The following is a 25,319-nucleotide window of genomic DNA, read 5'->3' as shown; positions in this document are numbered from 1 at the left end:
ACACACATGTGTACAAAAGAATTAGAGATACCTTTGTTTTGTACAGCTCAATTTCATTATCTGTGATTCTCCAAGGTTCATCTTCTTTCATTTTATCTGCCACATCTTGTTCTTTATCATCTTCATGAAGTCTGAATGGCTCAATCATTTCTTCGAAAGCTGCAATGCTGAAAATGATTTTGTCACAGTTGAAGTGCATCAGTCCTCAGATAGCTAAATGAAATACCTGTACTAAGAGACCTGTGACTACACAAAATTAATTTAGCAAAATAAATGTTATTTTGCTATTCCAATCTATAATGCTCTTAAAGACTGCATGATAGAATAAGTGGCTGGGATCTAAACAGGTATTTTACGAACACAAAAAAGCTACTTGGGCATTCCTACAGGACTTTAAATTTTTAAAAAACTCTTCCCCCTTTGAAAAGCAGGTCTCCAATATCACAATATGCTATGGCAACTCCCTCATTTTCAAGATACAGTTTTCCTACGCAGCATGAGGAGCTCCTGTTTTAAAAAACAGAAGCCTACAGCTTGGTTAGGAAGGAAGATAAAAGTTGCCATACATTACTACACACTACTAACAAACACTGCAGTGGATTTGTTGGTTTAGCTGTAACCATAGGCTGCTTGGGAAGCAGGCCATAGCAACTGGCATAAAAACGCCTCCCCTCCTCTTCCATTAGTGGGTGCCTCCACTGGATCCAAAGCCACCATACATATGGAACAGCTGTATGATGTTTGCATATGTCAATATAGCAATTTCCTGGGCAATGAGTGATTTCTACAAAGCCGCATTTTTAACACCATGACTCAGTTCAGGTAAGTGGAATAGGGAGACCAGCATATTGTGAAACTTTTATTCATTGTTTCATTCTATCCTAAGTGCAAGCTGCTTTTTAAATTCTTGTGTTTTTAACTGAATAAAAGCAATCTGGGCTGCCATGTGATGAGATACTATTTGAAAAGAGGAATAGAAGCATTCTCTTAAAATATATACAATGGGTACTGTGTTAAGGTCATATATACTCTGACTATAGTTCTGGAACACCAACAAAAAAACCACAGAAAAGACTAGAAGCTGAATTAGAAGTTGCTGAAGTTCTGTTTTATTAACTCTTACAAAGCAATCCAAAGAAGGCGAGAGAAGAGAAGACTGTAAGTTGGAGGAGCCATCAGATCCAAAGTCCTCCTGGACTCCAGAAAATGTTGGTGCACTTTCTGAGGGGACTGGTGTGTGTGTGTCTGTGGCTTTAAAAAAAAAGTATTTAAAAAGAAAATTTATTGGTTCCAACGGGAAGGAGAATCAATATGGAAGCTCTAGGGCTGGCAGACCTTCTTCACCATTCCAGGAGCATGTACACAGAACAAGACAGTTCCTGGGATGCTGATTTGCTTCTCCACTGGAGCACCAATGGTGGAGGGACAGCTGCACTCTGTGGCTGCAACAGGAGGCGGATGCCTCCTCCTGATGAGAGTGGAATCCACAATATCCTATGGCCCCTGATTTTCTCCCAGGGACCAGAGGAATCTGTCCTAAAGCAATTACTCTAAAGCATGGAATAATTAAATACTCTACTTCTTCAGAAACTTTATTGCTCAAGCCATTTAATTTCTGAGAGAAAAACCTTATTTCCTATTTAAATTACTGTGGGTTTAATTAAAAAGAATATTAAGCAAGAGTTCCATCTGAACCTTAAAATATCTGGTTATTACAATTCTTAATTATATTTATTTCACTATTTATAAAGACTTCTTTGTTTTTATTAATTCTATTGCACTGGCCTGTCATTTTTTCTTTTCTTTACTATTTAAACTTGTTTTTGCAAATCACATTGAAACACAATATTTTAACCCTCCCCCAAAACATATTCATACAGGTTTATAGAATCTTTCACCCCAATAGATAAAACAACATATCCACATTTAACAGACACACAGAGAGATCAGACTTTGGAGGGGGAGGCAGAGAAAAAAGGAAAAGTGGCGGCAAAGAACTCCAAGTTCACCCATCCCAATGAAGCATTAGTACAGCTTAAATCACCAAAAAGAAGTTAACATATTTCTTTTTAATTGTTTCTAGTGCATAGACAGTAGAAAGTGGAACAGAAACACCAAAAATAAAATAAATGAGTGAACAAAGTGTTGTGCCTTATAGACATAATTTTTTCACACTAACTACTGGTGGCAGCTGCTAGTGTAAGTTGTCAATTATATTTTGTAAAATCAAGTATAGGAAATTAATGTGATCTCCCCTCACCTCTCACACACACGCAAACACAGACACACTTACTTTTCTTTCTTTGGCTTTGTATTGATATCACCAAGGACCATGATATCTGAGAAATCTATTCGGAATTTGCTGAGCAATGTAGCCATTCTAAAAGTAATTTTAAAAAATACAACACAGTTAAATGTATATTTAATTATAGCAGGCTACCTAAAATGTTTTGCAGGTTCAGAATTCATCTTTATCAGGTGGTTCTAGATCTGATCACCAAATGTAAAAAACAGCAGTTAGGATACAATCCAACATACATTCACCTTGGAATAAATTCCATTGAACTGAGTGGAACTTACTTCTGAGTAGAGAAGTATAGGATTGCACTGTGAACTTTTTATAGCGTATTCTGACAAGTACACAATATTTACCTTCAGAACCTTCAGCATTTAATATATTTCACAAGAAAAACACAAAACAAAAACTTATTTTGTCAAGCAGAAAAAACTGAATTGTTAACTATAAGCCTGAGTTTAAAAATCAATGCAAATTATTAACTCTGGTAAGTCAGCTTTATTATTTCTTCAAACTAAAACCCAAGGAATTCATTCTTGCCAAATGTGAAAAGGATTTCACTTTATTAAACTTACGCTCTTCTGTCATGATCTATTCTGTTTATTTTTCCACCAATGAACACCCTGATCCTACAGTCTTTCCATTTTTTCTTGGTTGTCAGAAGATAGGGAATCAACAGTGTCAAGCCTACATTAAAAAAAAAAACACTTTTGATGCTCTGCTAAGATTTGGTAGTGTTAAAAATTATACAGTGCTTAGAGACAGAATTTCTATTTTAAAAAATGTCCATCTTACCCCCATCATCAAAAAGCCACCATACATCAATATTATTTTTTCCTTGTTTCTTCTGAAACTGAGAACTTGAATCAAGCAGTTTTTGATCAGCCAAGTTCAAGGGAACCGATAGACCCTTAGGATCTGTAGAATAGAGAAGTGACATTTAAAAGAAAGTAAAAAGAGCAAAACTTTGTTCCTATCTCATATGCAGAAGATGGATTACTTCTGCTTCCTTAAGTTATATTATCAAAAGAAGCCCATGGACTGTATTCAACATTGTGTGAGTGGTATTCCACTCAAACAGGACTTCCCTTTCCTCTCTCCCCCGCCCAAAAATATCTGCTTTACAGCATCCCACAACCCTTTGGACCAGATGCTGAAAGTGCACAGGGGGCTGCAGAAGACAGGATGAGAAAGTTCTACTGCACAAGCCTAAGGGAAGTACTGGATACAACCCCTTGTCTCTGGAAGCCATTACTGTGACCTTTATATAATATACTGAAAGAGTTTACAAAATCCAAGAACACAAGCTTCTGAAGAAAGAATTCTCCTACCACCAGCCCACACCATTTCAAAAAGAGAGACATACTAGCATATCAGAGAATATGAATTTCTAGAACTGTCATCAAGTAGTATAGCAATAGACAGATTAAGATGCTACATACCTTCAAGCAGGGGTAGCTAACCTGTGGCCCTCCAGATGTTAGTAATTCAGCCCCCAGGTGTCCTAGCTATCATGGTCAACGGTCAGGGATGACAGGAATCCAGCAACATCTGGAGGGCCACAAGTAAAGCATCCTTGCTTTAAATCAGGCATGGGGAAGTAGCCCTCTACATGTTGCTAAGCTACAATTACCATCAACCCTGGCCATTGGCAATGCTTGCTGTGGCTGATGGGAGTTGGTAATTCAACACTATCTGGAGGGTCAAAGATTTCCATGCCTGCCTCAAACCAAACCTCATGAATCCAAACACAGGAGGATTTGTTCTGCTAGGAAGTGCAGAAAAGATCCTGATCCAACCACTCAAATAAAAATGACCATAGATTTGCTCATGTTCATTAATTTCTCTCTTCCTTTAGAAAAAGTTTAGAGCAACTTTTATACAGGTCTTTCAACTACAGTAGCTATGCTCCCAAACCAATCAGAAATTCAGTGGTCAATATCATTTTTCCTAATAGTGGCTTAGTGCCAAGAGGACTGGGGCCAAACTGGGGCACTGAGAAATAAAGGAATTATCAGCATGCCTTAGAGGTATAAATAAGTACAAACATTTTTTAAGTTTAACTCCCCCCCCCCAAAAAAAACCAACCTAATGATAACTAAGCATGCTCAGTAGAGTCCAGGAATCACCGAATATTGAATGTCAATTGTGAAAAAAAGAACGGAAAACCAGAGTGGTAGCAGCAGAAGAGTTATTTGTTCTGTTGGAGCGTCTGACAACTACTGCTATCCTGGGAAGAAGATATGACAGTCTGGCAGGAATCCCAAATAGGAGCACTCCGCTAAAGCACAAGGATACTCTGCAATATGAGGTTGAAGGTCTCGTGCTATCTATGGACACTCCCCACGTGCTAATTTTCTGGCAAATGTACTATGTGTATGTCATCTATTGAGACATCAGTTGAATGAAGGCTATTAAATTGATAGAGCAAACTAAGATGACAGAACATTTATGTGGAAGTGATTGAAAAAAGGAGTCTTAGCAACCTTTCCTTTAATAAAATTTAGATGTGTATTCATCAGAGGAAAAGCTGATTTGTAGCCAGAAAATCTTTAGAACTTTAATGATTGCAAGACTTTTTGAACTCTACCTAGAAAAGTTATTCTGAGAATTCATAGCACTTCCCTAACATGTAATTCATATACCCAACACTGGAGTTTATTATTTTTGATTATTCACTGAAGTACAGCCAAGGCTACAGATACCAATACCAAACATCCCTTTCCTATTAAGAAAGCTGTCTGGCAGAAACACATATCAAAATAAAGAAATACGTTATAAATCAAGTTTGTACACAAGTTATCCTGCTTTCAAGACTGAGGGCTTAAGATTAGCACAGGATAACGTATGTATTTTGGTAAAAGTATATTACAATACAAGTAGAGAACACCATGGAGCACAGAATCTAAAGAGACACATCTGAAGAATAAGGAAGAGAAAAAGGAAAATATTTCACGGACAGGTGAAAACTATGGGAGACTCAGAGGCAATAGAGACGGTACCACATGAAGACTGTGGGACCCTAGAGAAAAGGCTGAGGAAGTGCTGCAGGCTGACAACATGTTATTAGAATAGGGCTTGCAATATTCTAATTACTGTTTAGAATATGAAGTGTTTCAAGGTAGCCCCTTCCCCCCACACACACACACCTCCAAGAGCAATAACTTCCCCTCCCCAATAATGAAATCTCCCAAGAGATCAGTGTTGTTGCATTCCACAGCTCCAGGCAGAAGGGGAGACTGTGTGCACTCAATGATCTACCCACTGCTGTAACTGAAGACAACAAAACAGGTAACATTTAAGTTGATATTACTTCTAATTCTTTCCACAAACCATGAACTTATCATGCCCAAGAAATCCACCCAGGCAGCCAGGTTCCCACGAGCCCAGCAAGAACAAGCTGTTATCTTTTACTGGAAGTATGTAATAGTGCTTTGTTACTTTTATGATATTATACAGCCACGAGAGTGGCTATATACTATAGCCAGTGTGGATTTTTCATATTCCGTAACGTTAAATTGAAAATACCCCCCTTCCCACTCTGATGCTTCACATAAGATCATTTGAAAACAAAGCCTTACAAAACTTATATTCCTGAACTCAGAAATGCTTACTCAACAATCCTGTAAATCTTCATGGCGATAAACAAAGCAGTCAGAAAGAATGGAGAGTTCAAAGTCAAAGAGAGAGGGGGGAAAACCCAGAGCCCTTTTGGACTTTTTCTGTCAGAGTTCTCATAATCTGTTGAAATAAAATCAGCCATGTTCACAGAGTACCTGTAATCCTAATACTGACCTTGCCCCATACTCTGACCATCATCTTCTGCAGTTTAAAAATTTTTAAAAATGCCTGGCTGATTTTTAATTAATTTAAGAAATTTTGGCTGGAACCCTATGATAACATTGGGCATGCTCAGTAAGAACCGACGATCAATGTTCTAAAAGCCAGACTCACAGCTGCTTGGCTTGCCTAAACAGGCCCATACCCACACCAGACTTTGATTTCACTTTAGACAGTAATGGCTTCCCTCAGAGAATCCTGGAAAGTGTAGTTTGTAAAGGGTGCAGAGGGGAGACTCCTATTCCCCTGAGAGAGCTCCAGTGGCCAGAATGGTTTAACAGTCAGCTGCTCTGATTGAAAGTCTGTGAGTAGAACAGGGCGTCTCCTAGCAACTCTCAGTACCCTTCACTAACTACATTTCCCAGGATTCTTTGAGAGAAGCCATGACTGTCCAAAGTGAAATAAAGGTCTGGTGTGGATATGGCAAGGGACAGCTTTGGTTTAAATTTGGGTGGGAGGCTACATGTGCCTGCTGTAGAATAAAAAGGTGTGGGAAACCCTGAAAAGCAATGATAATGTTCACAATGTTTTCATTTTGGAAAGGAAAGGGGCTTCCCCTCTGCCCAGTTCCCACCCACCCAATCTCCTCCCCTCCCCCACCTCCTACCCTCCTTGCCCCTCCCCCAGGTCAGTGTTGGACTACGACCTGGGAGACCAGGGTTCGAATCCCCACACAGCCATGAAGCTCACTGGGTGACCTTGGGACAGTTATTGCCTCTCAGTCTCAGAGGAAGGCAATGGTAAAGCCACCTCTGAATACCGTTTACCATGAAAACTGTATTCATAGGGTCGCCAAAAGTCGGGACCGACTTGAAGGCAGTCCATTTCCATTTTCAAACATGATTGAACAGAAATAAACCCCATTGAACTCAAAAAGTATGCAACTGATCAAACCCACCCTCCCTTCTCCTCCTTCCTATCTCCCCCCACTTGCCCCTTCCTTCCCCCTCCAATCCCCTCCTTCCCCCTCCCCATGGTCAGTTTTACCTATCTTAAGCATGACTGCACGGAGTAAATACCACTGAACTCAATAAGCATGCAAATTATCAAACCTTCCCTCCCCTGCCCCTTCCTTTGCCCCTCCCCTTCCAATCACCTCCTTCCTTGTCCCCCCTCCCCTCCCTCTGCTCCTCCCCCATGGTCAGTTTTACCTATCCTAACTGTGATTACATAGGAGCAAATCCCATTAAACTCAATAAGCATGCAAATGATCAGACCTGGCTTTCCCCTCCTTCCCCCTCCTCCCCCCCTTCCCTCTTTCTTCTTCCTCATGATTGCATGGGAGTAAATCCCACTCAACTCAATAAACATGCAAATGATCAAACCTGTCCTTCTCCTCTCCTTCCCATCCCCTGTGGTCAGTTTCACCTATCCTAAGCATGATTGCAGGGGAGCAAATCCCACTGAACTCAATAAGCATGCAAATGATCAATCCATTCTCAGCAAGCTTGCACAGGATCCCATTTCTTACCTCCCGGAGTAAAAAGCAGAAATTCACTAATAGGCAAAAAACCTTGTGGTTTAAGGACGTACCTATAGCCCACAGATATTTCTATCAAACTTTAAAAAGCAGAGAAACTGGGCAGCTATAGTGAATGCACCAGGGGAACAGGAGATATTAGTTAGGTATGTCTATCAAACTTTCTATCAAACGTGTTACCAAATTCTTCCAAGCTACACAGGAAGTGGATTGGACTGTGAAAGACCCACCCAAATTGTGTTTGCATTTTGACAAATTTGTGCATTCACTATAGCTGCCCATTTTCCCTGCTTTTTAGATAGAATTTTCTGTGGGCTTTAGGTACGTTCTTAAACCGCAAGGTTTTTGCCTATTAGTGAATACGAAATAAAGCATGAGAAATTATAAGCTGATGTTGACAGTATGGAACAATGGATTAAAACCAAAATATGGAAAAATGGCCTGCCTTTTTTCAAAAGTGGTTGTGTTGGAGTCTTGCCATCTTCTTCCTCTTCTGGACAAAATTTAAAAGTGGGGGAAAATAGAAGGTTACTTGCAGTATTAATGAAGAATATGAACTTGATTATTTTTAGGGTACAGCATGAACCAGTATTACGGTAAGGTCAAACAATGAATGAATTCAAATCAACTGTGCTTATGAATGTAATGATTAGCATGTTAAGATACCACTTTATTTAATACACAAACAGAGAGCAAGAGAGATCTACCACATACTGAAAATAGTATGTTTCAGCAGCTAAAACAATAGTCCACTATTAGTAGTTTTCCCCTTTAAGACCCCCTCTTTACTCTCAAAAGGGTTTGGGGAGAGAAGCATTCAATACAACTTAAAACAGTATTGCCCTAACAGATATTTGGGGGCAAGGGGGGGGAAGGAATGATATCAATATTAATGACAGCATTTCCTTTAGACTAGCTGCACCACTAGATAAGTGCTTCAAGTGGGATGGGCCTACAACATCTATGAGAGCAGTCATTCTTGTTCTTATTGAACAAAGCTTATATACCAGTTGATTGCAAATATAACCTCTATGCAGTTTACAAAAAATTAAGCAGTTAGTCAAGCACATAACACTGCTCCAGCACTGTAACCAGATATTCTGTACACGTGTTTATGACTACAGTGTTAATCTTACCAATGTTTGATCCTCTATTACAACAAACTGGCTATTAGCTTAAGAGAGACATGGGTGCTGCAGTCCCTCAGTGCCCTGTTTTCTTAGAAACAGTGATATTCAAAACATGGCTTAAAAGTAAGGTGAAGTAATAAGATGTCTTTCACTGGGCCAGCTTTTGCTGTGTGGCAACATTCTTGCTACTGACTGAAAGACCAACAAATGTAAAGCTCGCTTGCAATGACACATGGCAGAAAGAAGTAACAGGCCCTGAGATACCCTTGCAATCCTCTGGACTGTAAATCTTTCTTTGAAGTATTATGATTCTTGCACTGATACCAACAAAACTCCATTAAATCAAACTGTTACCTTTATGAATAGGAGCTTTTTCACTCACAGGCTTAGAAGTTACTGTCTCAGTCTTCTTGTTATAGTCCACATTTACTATAACGTCTTTGGTAACTGGTGATTTCTCTTGCGATGACAATAATTCTTCTATGAAAATGAAAAATATACTATTGAGTATTTAGACAAGCAAATTAATTTGTAAACTGGGAAACAAACAACTCATAGCAAATACCCAAGGCTGAGATCAAGCAAGTATGGGGGGAAATACCACAGTTTTACAGAACTTTAAACACCATACATCACAAGAATGCCACCACTATGTTGACAAACCTAAAGCATATGCTTCTGTTCAACCAAGCACGTAAATAAATTTAAATAAGATGAGTTGTTTTTTACATATAAAAAGGGAAGATATTCACCTGATAATTAGAAATTATTTAATAAACTCCAAAATAACACTTTAAAGGAGTAGTTATTGAAGTAATTTGTTGTTACTTCATCAGGCACTTAACACAAAGTAAGGTTAGAATTAAAGGGAATAGGACAGTCAGTCTATTTTGTTCCAGGCATAACCTGCTATATAGCATATGCTCATTTCTCCTCAAGAACATAGGTGAGACATTTGGTCTTACCATGCAACAGTCTTCTATGTTCATGTAAAGATGACCTCAGGTGGGACTTGAGCTCCACCTTGTGGTTGAAGGCAGAAAAGACGCTTTGATTTTGCAGTTTTCTAGTCTCCCCTTACACACAAGAATCAGTTCTTTCATGACAAGCCAGAATAGACATATATAGGAAGAGCAACTTCAAAAACAGACAAAAAAGCACTCTCTACCGCAAAATAGAAAACAAGAACAGAATAAAGGAGGCCAGCACCCAATAGGGAGAGGCCTTGACATCATAATTACATTAATGTAGAAGACCATTTCCTGGTAAGACCAAATGTCTCTTCTCCCATGCATGTCAGATGATCTGAGGTGGGACATACCAAAGCTGACCCATGTAGGGTGAGTAAACTTAAAAGTTAAACTGGGCTGCCTACATGCCTGAGAGAATATGCTCCAGGACCCTTCTCCCAAAGGTTGCTTTGGCCAAGACATAAGAATCTATCTTACTATGCTTAGTAAACCTGTTAGGCTAGCCTATATGGTCACCCTGTAAACCTCATGAAGAGGAGCATTAAGGAAAAAAGAAGCTGAAGTAGCCACCACCCTGGCGGAGTGTGCCAGAATCTTACATGGAAGAGTGAGACTCAAGGAAGCACAGGCTATGCAGGCTTTAAGCCACCTAGACAGAGTGGAGGTGGACACCTTTTTCCCAAAGAAGAGGGATGAAAGGAAACAGGGCATCAGCAAAAAGGGCTTCATTCTTGAGATGTATACCCATGCACATCCCATGACTGCTAAACTTCTTCAGCTGGATAGCCAAATGAAGGACATAAAGAGGATAGAATGAGATCCTGTTCACAGTGAAAGGAAGAAAGGAGCTTAAGATGGAAAGAAGAAATAATATGGAGGATCACTCTGTCCTTCTAGAAGGAAGTTTTTGTCCACACTGAGCTCTGTAATCCTCTGGGCAGAAGTGATAGCAACACGAAACAGACCTTTGGAATAAAGTAGACAAAGGGACAGAGACTCAAAAGGAGGTTTCTGAAGAGCATCAGAACCTTGGGCAAATCCCAGGTATGAAAGTGAAACTGGGTTGGGTTGCTGAGATGATGGCTCCTCACAGGAAACACTTCAGGAATGGGTGAGAATCCAAGGGTTTCACTAGTGTGGAAAAGAGGACAGAGGAAAGGCTTGTCACTGAAGAGTGTTGAGTCTTAGCCTATTTTGAAGGAAGGACAACAGCTCATTAACACCCACTTTCCAGGGAGCTAATTGTTCCTTACAGCACCAAACAGAACACCTTCCATGCACTTTCATAAAGATGTATAGCAGAAGAATGTCTGGGAGCCATCATGGTATCAACTACTGATGGTAAGCGACTTGTCTTAGTAAAAATTTCATCTGAATGATCACCTATGAAGGTTCCACCAGGCTGGGTCCAGATACTACAGATGCCCCTGAATAATAGATTCTCTCTGAGAGGTAGCTGCCACAGGGCAGACATTTCTAGACTGAGTATCTTGGAGAACCACAGTTTCCGGGGTCAGTATGGAGCCACTAGAACTTTCTTCCGCCTGTCTCAGATCTTCTTGAGGACTCTGGAAAAAAGCAGCATAGGAGGAAATGCAGAAAAACAGTGTCGATGGCTTCTGTTCAGGGAAACTCGTAGCAAGAGAAAAAACTTTTACCTGATGGTTGTAGGGAGAAGTGAACAGATCCACTTGCACTCTTCCAAAGAAGCCCGAGTTCCCTGAAAACATCTGGATGCAGTCTCCACTTGGTGAACTTGTTCCCAACTTAAGCCATCTACCTGATCGTTTTCCTCATCTTTTACATGCTCCACCACAAGGGATTCCATCTAGGTCTCCATCCAATGAAGGAGGAGAGATGATGAGACTAGTCTGATGTTACCATCTGGCATTACAACCATCCGGGGTCTCTGAGTGGAACTCCCCTTACAGAATGGCCTTCTGTGACCACTAGACCAAAGAGACCAATGAAACTGCACATGACGGAGAAACCTGAAGGTGATGTCTGGCTGTGATGTTGCTCTGAAAGGGCAGCCAGACCCACTGAAGAGGGCCAGTGTGGAGTCCCAACCAAGGGGTTATCTGAATTGCCCAGACCATGAGAACTAGGATTCCCACAAGTTTCTTGAGATCCACTGATGGAGAGGGTAGAACAGAGCAGACCACCAGTCAACTCTTGGAGGCTCACTCCAGAAGTGACATGACTCCATGTCTATCACAGCCCCAAGGTGCAGAATCCACTGAAGCACAATTGATTCTATGTGTGATTGGTAAAAACCCATGTTCTTGAGACATGCCAAGTTGATGTGTAGATCCTCTTACACCCTCAGAAGAATGAATCAAGAGGTTGTCCAGATAGGGATAAACGTGAAACCCCTGCATGAACATGATTTTCAAGAACACCCTGAGGGCCAATGACAAGCCGAAGAACATGGCCTTGTAGCGGAAGTGGAGGCCATTGATCACAAACGTCAGGTAATGCCTGCATGGGAACAAATAGGAACATATAAATATGCTTCCTTGAAATTGATTAGAGGAAGTCCCCTTTCTGGGGCCTTCTCGTTGGGCAGAAGCTCCATCCAGAACTTGTGATATCAAATGAACTTGTTTAGATGTTTCAGGTCCAGCACTGTCTTGAAGAAGCCACAGTAAACAAAATGGAACAAAAGCCTGAGAAGGAGACACAGTAAACAAAATGGAATAAATGCCTTAGAATATCTCCCCAGGGGGAACTGATTCTATGGCAGAAAGCTGATGCAGATGCTGAATGGCATCCTGAACCCTGCCTCTTTTCCAGATTGGTGGGAAAAGGGGAAGGAAGGAACCTCTGGGAAACAGGCAATGCCCTGCCTCACAGTTTGTAGTAGGCCCAAGGTGGTTTTGTGCTGCTCGTCTGAGAAGAGCTGTAGGTGACATCCAACAGGAGGGGTGTCAACATCAAAACTGGTGTTGTTGCCTTGCAACTGGGTGCCTGATCCAAATTTGCCAGAGTACTGTCACCGACTCCAGAAAGGGCAGGCAGACTGAACATCTTGACCTCTTCCAGCTGATTTGGGACTAAAGATGACTGGTTGGCAAAGCAAGAAGGGAATGGCCTATGAAAGGAACACCCATCCTTTTTCTATTTAGAAGATGACATTTTCAGGTTGATCCAGAGCCATGACATTGGCTTCCCAAAGGCATAACCAAAGAATCCTCACTGTGAAAATGCCCTCCCACCAGGGCTCTAGTGGAAACTTGCACTGCATCCATAGGGAAGCGTCAGCCATGAAGGCTACTGCATGGGAGATTTTCAAGCAAGATCTTCTCATGGAACATCCAACAAGCCTAAGAAAAAGAAGACCCTCGCAAAGACTGAAGCTAGTACAGCCCCCCACACTGACAAGGCACAAGCACTGTAAACTCACCTCAAACCCAGATTCATCTTGTATTCCACGTTCCTTTAGCTGTGCATCAGAAAATTTCAGATTCAAAGGACTCATTAGTCTTACACTAAGATTGACAGAAGGACTCACTAACTCTGCAATGTGCTCATCAACGAGAGGAAGTGTCAGTCGATCCATCAGATTTTGCTCTAAAGCAGCGATTCCCAACGTGGGCGGTAGTGCCCCCCCGGGGGGTGTTGGCATGACTACAAACTTTAGGGGGGCATTTGGGTTCATTAGGGGGCCTTGACATTTGGCAGTCTGATGCGACAGTTGAAGCATTTAAGTTTAATTTTATTTAATACACAAATCATTAATTTTTAAACTGTTTTGTCCCCAGTTAGAATGTATTTAATAGTCTCAATTCATGGAAATAACAGTATAAATAGTGTGTGCTCTTTAGTAAAGAAATTCTGAATAGCGGCCAGTGTCATATCAAAGAATGGGGATATTAGCCACGCCATGGCACTAGGTAATGTTCCGATGCTGTCTTGAGGGATGTTGGAACCAATCACAAGAGAGTGTTTGATAAGCTGGGAGTATTGGTGGAGGGCGCATTCTTCCAACGGATGAGTGCCGTGTGCAAACAGGTGACGCAGACAGTTATTTGCTGGTTTTCTTCAGGAATGGGACACACTCGCTACCTGTTGTTTCTGTGATGTTTAAATGAACCTGTTTAACAAAACAATGCTGGTAAACTGAATGAGTTTGTTGTTAAGTATATTAAGTATAATAGGAAGCATTGGCATATACTTAATCTGAGGGCAGCATTGGGCACAAAACGATTTTGTAAAGGGGCGTTGGGTCAAAAAAGGTTGGGTAACACTGCTCTAAAGCATAATACTTGTTAGCTGCAGAAACAGATTTCTTACAATGCAAGGGTCATCAAACTAAGATTTGATGACTTCAGAAAACAGTGTTTGTCACTCTGGACTTTGGCTGAGGATCATGATATACTGCTGCCACCCTAAATGAGGAGGGAACAGAAGGGTTCTCCTTAGAATTCAGATGTAGAGCCTCCATTGTCTTGCACAGCAAGGGAAAACACTGGTAATCCTGGCAGAGACGACTGGAAACCATAACCTTGGACCCTGAAACAACAATCCATTCCTCCTTCTCCAAACAATCAAATTAGAATCTTGATCTTCAGCTTTGTCTGGAGGGTCCTTTCTGGTCTAGTTAGATAACATGTTTCTTGCCCACCCCCTATGTACAGCATGGGGGTCAAGAGATATATGGGGTGAAATCAAGGGCCTGAGGCACAACTTGTGGAACACCCAACTGCAGTGAAGAACGAGACTGGTTTGGCAGTAAATTGGAGCTTGGTAAAGCAGGAGCCTGCTGCAAGGCATGAGGTGTGATCTGAAACATAGCAGCCAAATCCTTAGAAAGGTCAGCTAATCAAGCTTCTTTAAATGTTGAAGCATGTCAGTTGACAGATGCAATTGAGCCAGTGGAGGCAACCCAGTTGATGAAGCTGATTAAGGTGACTGAGAAAAATGGGGCAGCCCAGCTGATGAAGTGGACTGGGAAATATGGTCCTGCACAACATGAGAGGGTAGGAGGGATGAGCCCTAGATGTGTCCTGAAAGCCTCTGAAGTCCTCGGGAGAACCCTGAGTAGGGACAAAATGTGCTTAAGGGCTGCTGATGACTGCCTCTCCCATCATCAGAAAGCTGCTACTCAGATCTGAGGGATCTGCATATTAAACACTGTGATCCTTCCCCAGTGACAGACATTGTCAAAGTGCTTCCCACTCCTCTGAGACAATTCCACTCACTGGGGAGAATGACAAAGCTGTGTTGGTATTCTCCTCCCATTCCCACAGACCCTCTGTGCTGAAGGGTCTCAATGGTGGCATGATGAAATCGGAGGGTGCTTCCATAGCCTCCCTGCCTGCAGATATCAAAGGCACCAAGACACTCTCTGGCCCTAGGGAAGAAGGGTTGGCAGTAACTGCCATTAGTAAAGGGCTCTGTTGTGTAGAAGCCACTGACAAAGTTATGGCAAGAAGCAGAGGCGGAAGCAGAGGCCTTGACTTTTTTGGCTGGAACTGCAGATTTTTCTTTAGATTTTCCCACAGCTCAAGAGCGGGACTGATTGTGCTTGCTGATGGGCTGATGGGACATATAGGGACAACTGAACAGTAGAAGCGGAGGAAGGCTTGGGAAGAACAAGTCGGCCAGCTGAATATGGGGGAGGGGGAAAATGCTGAATGGGAACATTGACAACGAAGGCTGTAGTCAGAGAGGGAATTTCTGAGGTAAAAAACAGAATCCAGTGGTGGCCTCTTCTTCCACAGAAGGAGGAAACAAAAACAGGCAGTAGTAGATACACAACAAGAAGAAAAGGCTGAGAAATAAACAGACACCAAGGGTTGTGGGGTTGTTTTGTTATGGGGGTTTTTTTTGAGGAAAAACATATGGATGAATGAAGAAGCTAAGCACCAGGAGTTAGTTGAGACAAACAACAAGAGAAATCACACTGAAATGACTCTTAAAATACAGGCCTGATCCAGCAAAAGGTGAGCAGGGAGCACAAACCTAACCACATTTTAAAATGGTAAAAAGAACTGATTCCTGTTAAGGGGAGACTAGAACTCTGCAAAATTGAACAGTGTATTTTCTGCGTTCACCCACAAGGTGGAGCTCAAGTCCCACCTGAGATCATCTTACACGACTAATACATGATGGACAAAGTGTGTAAACAATGTGTGACCTCCCTTCAAGTCTATTTCATACTTTATATACATACACAAAACAAGGGCTGGTTCACACCTCATAGCTGTGCCCCTAACAACTGTATCTGGAGTATGCAAGATCAAGGCCACTATGTTCCACTACTACCATAGGGTTGCCAGCTGTGTAACCTGTACCTCCACCACGGCTGCCACAATTTTCAGAAAGGCAGCACCTCCCACTGCTCTAAAAACACCAAACCTGGCAACTAGATCTTGGGATTCTTGGAATTTTAAGGCACATAACAGCCAAAATTGTTTTGAAGCAATTAGTGTCCTTCAAGTAGCAAGGCAAAAGTCACAATTCTAAAATTTTGTCACACTCTTCAGCTATTCTAAAATCAAGAGGACTTAATTTATATATTATATATTCATTTGTCAATCTGCCAAATGAGAAATTAAGACTTGTCCAGCTTTTTCTTAGTGTTGTATTATGCCCTTCATTATTACCCAACTTGATGCTGTGCATTTTCAGAAAATGCTAAGCACATCTTAATAGACTTCCTGTGCCAAAGTATAATGGTTGCTACTGCAATGTTCCAAAGTATTTTGTACGATCATTTTACCACCTAGATCTTCAGCAGGTGCTATATATATGGTTGTCTCTCTGCCATCTTCAAAAGATGACATACAAATTTCAGCACAACCTTTACTACTATGTGCAAAATACTTTAAATATATGAATGTTCAATGATTAATAAGTGGACATAAAAGTATTAGTGATATTGCAGTGTTCCAAAAACTGATATATACACTAAATGAGCCACTTACAGATCTTTGAACAATATATTTGGAAGATGTAAACAAAAATAAAAAGCAGAGTTTTCTTTCATCCCCCATTAGGATCAAGATCATAAAGATCTGCTTCAAAGATATTCTCCCCCCATTTTTGTAGATATACAAAGAGAACAACTTACTTTATGAGCTTGTACTCAGAATAGTTCATTCTGGTAGCTCTATTATTCCTAAACTCATTATGGTAAGTAAGTGTTACCTTGCCCCTGAAGATGAGAAATGTCCAGACCTTCCCTCAGACGGATAACAACTACTCCATACTGAATATCAAAGGCATCACTGTAATAGAATAAAGACATTCTGGGAAAACCTATAAACTGCCAAAAACTGAGTGATTAAACTGTATGGACAAACAAGTTGGTCAGTATGATCAGGCACAAAGATGTGGCAAAATGTCACCCCAGCTCATGAAATGACCACTGTTCCTAGACAGTTACTAATGAACAAATTTAAACTAAGATGGCAGTGAATGTCTGCATGTGAACAGATTTGGCATGCATATGTAGATCTTTTAGCATCATCCCCCACACACACATATACTGAACCTTATTCCCTATCATCATTTGTTCATGAGCTGTCCACCACCAAAATCAACATCTTTGGGCACCATTTTCCCCTTGTTTAAAAAAATCTTCCATGCAATCCCAGCCAATCAGGGATCATGCAGCCAGCAAGAAGGACAACACAGTTTTGCAATATAACCATATTTGGTTATATGAAACTGGTTGAACTCTTTTGTCCTTGCTCAAATGAAAAAAACTTCTGAGAACCAGCACATGTACTGAACTATGAGAGCTACATCTTCACAATCAGTGTATATGTTTAACCTTCTACTCACTGTAATAAATTGATGTAGGTGTCAACATCATTCATGTCAGCTGATTGCCAATCTTTCTTAAATCCAAGAACAAGAGTGTTTGGTTTCATTCGTCCCAAACCTGCAGCCTAACAACAGAAATCATACTTGAAACTTGGGAACTTATGTCTATGTTCATATCTTGTTTGTAAAAGAGTTAGACTACAAGAAAAAAATGGAATTATCTTTCTGTTCTAGTGATGGAAGTGGAGTGGGGGAGAAAGAGAGCTAGTCAAAGGGAACACATTTTCCTGCCCTACCGAGACCTGTTAAAAGATCATTTGACAGCTCTGGCTACAATCTAAGCCACTATGCCTCAAGACAGGGTGGGCAAAACTGACCCCGTAAGCTATTATACTGTTATTTTTCTTCAGGTGATAGTCTCTTCTTCCCAATATTGAAGCAGTTAAAAACGTACAGCCTTCATCAAGAGTTCATATCCTCACTGCTGGTGACTTTTTCTGACTGGCAGTAGCTACCCACTAGGATCTGGGTCATCAACACATCTTTGCTTTCTCCCCAGTACTCCCATCTCCTTAGGTGGGGTATCTGCTTGTGGCTGAGCTGAGAGCCATTGCGTTGCTTTCCAATGGAGAACAGGACTTTATCCATTTCTGACAGCCTTTCTTCACAGGACAAGAATATTGCTTTCCAAAATTGGAGTAAGCAACAATTCTAACATATTTAGAAAATACCTGTTTGGAACTGCGTGTAGAATCCAACTGAAAATGCATTTCTCAGAGCAGATCACTAGGCAGTGCAAGTCTTCTTACAATGACCATTTACCTGCATTAGGTATTGAGCACCATCTCTCAAATCTTCTGCATGTACTGGAGCATAAAAGGCTTTAATTTTATTTTTAATAAGCCACCGTTGGTATCTGGCCAAGTCTGTTGACAATTCCTTCATGGCCTGCCTACGAGGACCCTTTAAAAAACAGTGGGGGAATACAATCACACACATACCATAGAAGCAAGCTTTGGAGGAACTTTTTAAGTGAAGATTTTATTTTTTACTAACAGACATAAATTGGCTTTTTTATTGTGGCCAAATCAAAAGGAAATGTTATCACTTAGACCAGAGATTAGTTGCTAGAGAACATATCAGAATCAATACCTTGACTATAAACTCTCTTCTGGTCATGAACCAGAACTTTTAAAAATCTTTAATCCTGCCATCAAGGGCTACTTTCAAACCAGTTGGTATACTTAGAAATCTCCTGGAAATTCAGTTTTTAAAACTTAAAGTGAAACTGTATTTAATTTTAAACCTCCATGCTCCTTACTGAAGAAAAATCCCATCCAATACTTTAATAACCTTCGGTGATTGTAGGATGCTACCAATTTACTGTTATTAATCTTTGTACAGTTTATCCACTTCCCTCCACACATATGCATGCACATACACACAAAAAAGATAGGAAAATTATCCCAACCTAATACGTCTAGGTTTAGGTTTTAAGTATTTTCTTGCATTATGATTTTCTTTTATGCAAGGATCTCAATTCAATGACAAAGAAAAGGCAGAAGTCCCCAATTCCTACTTTGGCTCAGACTTCACCCAAAAAAGGATCTGTGACCCTCCCAGGAAACATGAAGTAGAAGGGGCAGGATTGGAGCCTGAGATTGATAGACAAATAGTCAAGGAATACCTAATCACTTTGAACGAGTTCAAATCAGCAGGGCCCGATAAACTGCATCCTAGAGTATTGAAGGAACTGGCTGAAGAACTCTCAGAACTGCTGTCTATTATCTTTGTGAAATTATGGAGGACTGGTGAAGTGCTGGATGACTGGAGGAGAGCTAATGTTGTCCCTATCTTCAAAAAAGGAGGAACCGGGGAAGTACAGGCCAGTCAGCCTAACGTCAATCCCTGGGAAAACTCTGAAGCAGATTATGAAGCAGTCAATCTGTAAGCACCTTGAAAACAATGCAGTGATTACTAGGAGCCAACATGGATTTATGAAGAACAAATCCTGACAAACTAATCTTATGTCGTTCTTTGATCAGGTAACCTCCCTTGTAGACTGTGGGGATGCTGTGGACATAATATACCTCGACTTCAGCAAAGCTTTTGACAAAGTGCCCCATGATATTCTGATTAGCAAGCTAGCTAAATGTGGGCTGGATGGAACAACTATCAGGTGCATCCACAGTTGGCTCCAGAACTGTATTCAAAGAGAGCTTATCAATGGTTCCTTCTCAAACTGGGTGGAAGTAATGAGTAGGGTATCACAGGGCTTGGTCCTGGGCCCAGTACTCTTTAACATTTTTATTAACAACTTGGATGAGGAGGTACAGAGCATGCTTATCAAATTTGCAGATGATACAAAATTGAGGGGCATAGCTAATACCATGGAAGACAGAAAGAAAATTCAAAGGGACCTTGATAGGCTGGAGCATTGGGCTGAAAACAACAGAATGAAATTCAACAGGGATAAATGCAACGTCCTACATTTAGGAAAAAGAAACCAAATGCACAGTTATAAGATGGGGGATACTTGGCTCAGCAATACGACATGTGAGAAGGATATTGGAATTGTTGTTGATCACAAGCTGAATATGAGCCAACAGTGTGATGTGGCTGCAAAGAAGTCAAATGCTATTTTAGGCTGCATTAACAGAAGTATAGTTTCCAAATCACGTGAACTATTAGTTCCCCTCTATTCAGCACTGGTTAGGCCTCATCTTGAGTACTGTGTCCAGTTCTGGTCTCTGCAGTTCAAGAAGGATGCAGACAAACTGGAACAGGTTCAGAGGAGGGCAACAAGGATGATCAGGGGACTGGAAACAAAGCCCTATGAAGAGAGACTGAAAGAACTGGGTATGTTTAGCCTGGAGAAGAGAAGACTGAGGGGAGATATGATAGCACTCTTCCAGGTACATGAAAGGTTGTCACATAGAGGAGGGCTGGGATCTCTTCTCAATCGTCCCAGAGTGCAGGACACAGATTAATGGGCTCAAGTTGCAGGAAGCCAGATTTTGACTGGACATCAGGAAAAACTTCTTAACTGTTAGAGCCATACGACAATGGAATCAATTACCTAGAAAGGTAGTGAGCTCTCCGACACTGGAGGCATTCAAGAGGAAGCTGGACAGTCATCTGTAGGGAATGCTTTGATTTGGATTCCTGCACTGCGCAGGGGGTTGAACTTGATGGCCTTATAGGCCCCTTCCAACTCTACTATTCTATGATTCTACAGGCACAGCTTGTCCCGAAGTATACCTCAATGCCTAACAAATCTAAGCTGTTCCACTGGACATACCATCTTAACTGTATGCTTGGTATTGCCTTTTACTACATAATTTTAGATGCTTTTCCAAGCAGTTTTATAGAAGGCAGCACAAAAACTTATTCACAGACTTACCAGATGTATATGACCACAGATCATCAATCCTACATTTTTGGTGAAGGCGTGGACTAGATGAAGCAAAGCTGGCCGTGAGCTTGGAGCACCACTCATGACAAGACATTGTGGCCTAGTTTTAGAATAAAAAGAAAAGTTAGTATGCAATTAGAACTGTTAAAAAGCGACATATTTCAGTTAAATATCAACTTGTTGCATAAAATAGCATGGAATTAGCTCCAAGCATTTTATATGGCTGATGTCTCCAATAATTAATTAACAAGAGCAATCCAACACTGCCTTCACTGGAATTACAATGAAATAAGCCCTCAAGATACTATGACAATGACCTGAATAATATTATTCCAAGGAAACAAATATTACTGAACAATGCAGTTTTGTGCCCTGCCACTACTCCAAGGCATCTCTCCTAGAAAGATATCACCTAGCGTGGTTAGAAGAAGGGGTTTTGTTGGTGCAGCCTGGGTTAGCAAAACTAATTCCCTAATGTAGATTGCTGATGCCCAACGCTATTAAACCATTTTAAAAAACAGTTACCATCACCTTGCTTTGCAACATTTCTGAAGATTCCTGTTTCTTTTCAGAGATGGACTAATTTTGGGTTTTCTTTTAAAAAAAAGTATTGACTGCTTTGAATTTTCAAAGACCAGCAGTTATAAAACTACTTATCCGACAGACTGAGCAAAGAGGAGCTAGCCATCAAAAAAGTGCTAGTAGGAAGGACCGGGGCAGCTGTTGATAACAGAAGGATAGAGAAAAGTAAGAGGTCAAAAAACCAGAATGCTCAAGGGATGAAACTTTATTCTGTGCACCAAGGCACTATAGTAAAAAAATCCCTTTATAAAAAAAGTTCCTTTTGGAAATGCAAGAACCCAACGCGTTTCAGCTTGTGGATTCAAGCCTTCATCAGGGGCTAAAATACATAAAAGATTTTTTGAACTTGCTTTAAAAATATTCAGACTTTTTAAACACAGTCAAAATTATAATTATACAGTCAAAATTATATGTACGTCCTGCCAAAAATACACAGAAATAAGACCCCCTCCAGGACGTCCTATTGTATCTGGATGTGGGTCAGTCTTAGAACCTTTATCCCAGTTTGTTGATTTTTTTCTTAAGCCCTTTATACCACTCATTCCATCCTATATTAGAGATTCCGCTGATTTCATTAATAAGATATAACATGTCCATATAGATGACTTGGACCTTTTAGTTACCATGGACGTTAGGTCGTTATATACTAACATCCCCCAAAATGAAGCCCTAGATATTATTCGTACAACGTTGGACTTAAGAACAGACATCTATCCTCCTACCCATTTTCTCTATGATTTAGCAGAAATAGCTATGCGTAACAACTATTTTAAATTTGATAATCATTACTATTGGCAAATCAAAGGAGTAGCAATGGGTTGTCCTATGGCTCCAGAAATAGCAAATCTATATATGGAAATTTTTGAAAAAGATATTAACAAGGGACCTCATTTTGAACAACTAATAGGGTGGTGGAGATATATTGACGATGTTTTCTTGATCTGGAGAGGTACTTCAGAATCCCTCAATAATTTTGTAAGATGGGTCAATAATAAGGACAGCAATATTCAATTTGATTATCAGTGCAATTTGGGTCGTATTAATTTTTTAGATTTAGACATTAAGAAAATGAATAATAAATTACACACTAGGATTTATAAAAAACCTACAGATAAAAATACTTACTTAAAATATGACAGTTCACATCCAAAAACATTAAGAGATAATTTACCCCATGGACAATTCCTTAGAATAAAACGCAATTGCACCACAGAAGAAGATTTCTTGACACAATCTTCATCCTTAAAAAAACAACTATGGGATAGAGGATACCCATCTCCTATTATCGAGAATAATTTCAAAAAAGCAACTAAAAAGAAATGGGAGGAACTCCTAAAAAAATCATCACAAAAAGATTCCACTCGTTTAAACTGTGTATTAACATTTGACCATATCACCAACAAGTTACAGAATAGTATAAGGAAACATTGGCATATAGTAGAACATCTTAAGGGCTGTCAGGACCCTCCACAGATTTCTTATAAAAGAACTAAGAATCTCAAGGACATCCTGATACATAGTGACTTAAAAGACGTCATCCAATCTAGACAAAGTTTACTCCCAGGTATAACTTCTCCCCTGGGCCATCATCCTTGTGGCCATTGCATTTTTTGTAAAAATACCAGCAAAATGACAGATTTTGTTAATCCAATTAATCAGAAGAAATATCATCTGAGGCACTTTTCCACTTGTAGTACAGATAGAGTTATCTACATTATACAATGTGGATGTAAAAAAATGTATATAGGACAGACCACAAGAATGGTAAAAATAAAAATAGGGGAGCATTGGAGTAATTTAAGGAATAATAGAAGAGGGGCACCGCTTGTAGAACATCACAATCAGTGCCCTTACCCTATAACAGAATATAAATATTGGGTTTTGGAAAAGGTTTATGGTAAAAATATAGACAATTTACTGCGTAGAGAACTACATTGGATTTTAGAATTGGATACCATGATTCCTAATGGGTTAAATGAGGAATTCAACCTCCTGCCTTTACTTTGATTTAAAGAAAGAATAGTCAACTCAAATCAGGTGTGATGAACTAATTATCAAGCTGGTTCAATTTATTGTATGTTTCTGAGCTTTATATTTCTGGGTTTGGTTTTGGTTCTTTACATGCTAACAGCTATAAGGAAAACAACAGTGAAAGTTGGTCTCTATATGTTGTTGAAGAGTGAATTTCTGTAAGTATATTTTGAGATTATTTTAAGTTAAAAGCAATATTGTTGTAGAAGCATCTCTGTAACTGTTTTTCTTACACTAAAAATCATTTAAATAAGATGTACATATAATTTTGACTGTATAATTATAATTTTGACTGTGTGTTTAAAATGTATGAATATTTTTAAATCAAGTTCAAAAAATCTTTTATGTATTTTAGCCCCTGATGAAGGCTTGAATCCACAAGCTGAAACGCGTTGGGCTCTTGCATTTCCAAAAGGAACTTTTTTTATAAAGGGATTTTTTTACTATAGTGCCTTGGTGCACAGAATAAAGTTTCATCCCTTGAGCATTCTGGTTTTTTGACCTCTTACTTTTCTCTCTCCAGTGAATGCTTCATACTTTTGTTTTGCCATTCGATAACAGAAGGATAGACAGAAGTATGAAGTTTGGGTTCTGACCATCTGTTAACATACACTGCATACCAGTAAAATATTCCTCATTCCAGGTTGTGAATCAACAGGTTGCCCCCCAATCCCCAATTGCTAACAAAAAAAATCTGTACAGACTATCTGTCTCTTACTTCATTGCTCCAAGTAGGTGTGAGAAAATTTAATTCTCAAACTAATTGTAAACAGAGAAGTTTATCTATTAATTACATACGATCAAAGTGGAAGGATATCCCAACAGGTGCAGTGGCATAAATGGGTTTTGGATGTTCATATCATTGAACAGTGTCACTCATTTAAGTACTTTAGAGCAGTGGTTCCCAATCTGTGGGCCATGACCCCCCGGGGGGGCGCAAAGTAATCCAAAGGGGGCCAAGAACAGTAAAGAAATAATTTATTAATTTTTTTTAAAAAAAGTCTTCACTCCCTGGATGTTTTCTGCTCCCCACTGCTGCTGCAGACAACACCTCCCCCTTGCTCCAAACAAGAGGGGAGGACTTTGGTTGAAGCACCAGAGCATCTTTTAGGTGGACCGAAGGCAGGCATCTGCCTATAAAACACATGGCAGATGCAAAAGGAGGCTGAGGGTGGAGCTAGCAGAAAGAAGAGGGGTAGTCTCCTCACACTGCCGCTGATGACACCCATACTCAGAACAAGAGGAGAGGGCTTTTCGTGAAGCAAAAAGAAGCAAGGAAAGGCTGCTTTCCCCCTTCCTTCCTGGCAGCCAGCCTGCCTGCTTTACTTGGCTCCTGATTCACTGTCATTTCAAAAATTACTCTTATTTGTGAGCGCCCCCCCCCCAATCTCGCCTTCAGCCCAGATGGAGCCAAGGAGCAGAGAGGAAGCTCAGGATTTGCTCGCCCCCCCCATCTCTGAGGCTGTGTGTGTACCAGCACCCCCCTTTCTTCCACCTACACTCTGCCCCCCCCAAGCTCTCTCTCCAAGATGCTGTGGCAGTTGAAGGCTTTCCCCTCCCATGTGCCCAAATGCATGCATGCCTGCAGATGCTTGCAGGAGGGGCAAGTGTGTGTGTGTGTGCATGCACTGATCTGTCTTCTGCTCTGCTCTCATTCCCCAAGTGCACACTAAACAAGTCATCAGTTCTGATGATTATCCCAAGCCCTGAAAGCAACTAACCCCCCTACTCAATCTATCCACCCTTTTCTCTTCACAGTCTAGCATTCCCACCACAACACATTGCTGCTGCTGCTGCT

At 40.5% G+C, this 25,319-nt stretch overlaps 1 protein-coding gene across 1 annotated transcript in view; it reads right to left on the bottom strand.

Moving 5' to 3' along the window:
• Nucleotides 1-25,319, bottom strand: part of SLC12A2 (solute carrier family 12 member 2) — a 96,723-nt gene that overhangs the window by 5,899 nt on the left and 65,505 nt on the right. The window contains exons 16-25 of the mRNA XM_061625298.1: nt 20,897-21,008; nt 18,316-18,456; nt 17,512-17,618; nt 16,873-16,952; nt 9,101-9,226; nt 8,062-8,109; nt 3,092-3,214; nt 2,872-2,983; nt 2,294-2,380; nt 32-167 (exon numbers count right to left, since the gene is read on the bottom strand). Coding sequence (XP_061481282.1) covers nt 32-167; nt 2,294-2,380; nt 2,872-2,983; nt 3,092-3,214; nt 8,062-8,109; nt 9,101-9,226; nt 16,873-16,952; nt 17,512-17,618; nt 18,316-18,456; nt 20,897-21,008 — 1,072 coding nt within the window. The remainder of the gene's footprint in view (nt 1-31; nt 168-2,293; nt 2,381-2,871; nt 2,984-3,091; nt 3,215-8,061; nt 8,110-9,100; nt 9,227-16,872; nt 16,953-17,511; nt 17,619-18,315; nt 18,457-20,896; nt 21,009-25,319) is intronic.

Source organism: Rhineura floridana, chromosome 1 (genome assembly GCF_030035675.1).
Source record: "Rhineura floridana isolate rRhiFlo1 chromosome 1, rRhiFlo1.hap2, whole genome shotgun sequence".
Taxonomy (NCBI): domain Eukaryota; kingdom Metazoa; phylum Chordata; class Lepidosauria; order Squamata; family Rhineuridae; genus Rhineura; species Rhineura floridana.
This window is presented reverse-complemented; position numbering and strand designations above follow the sequence as displayed.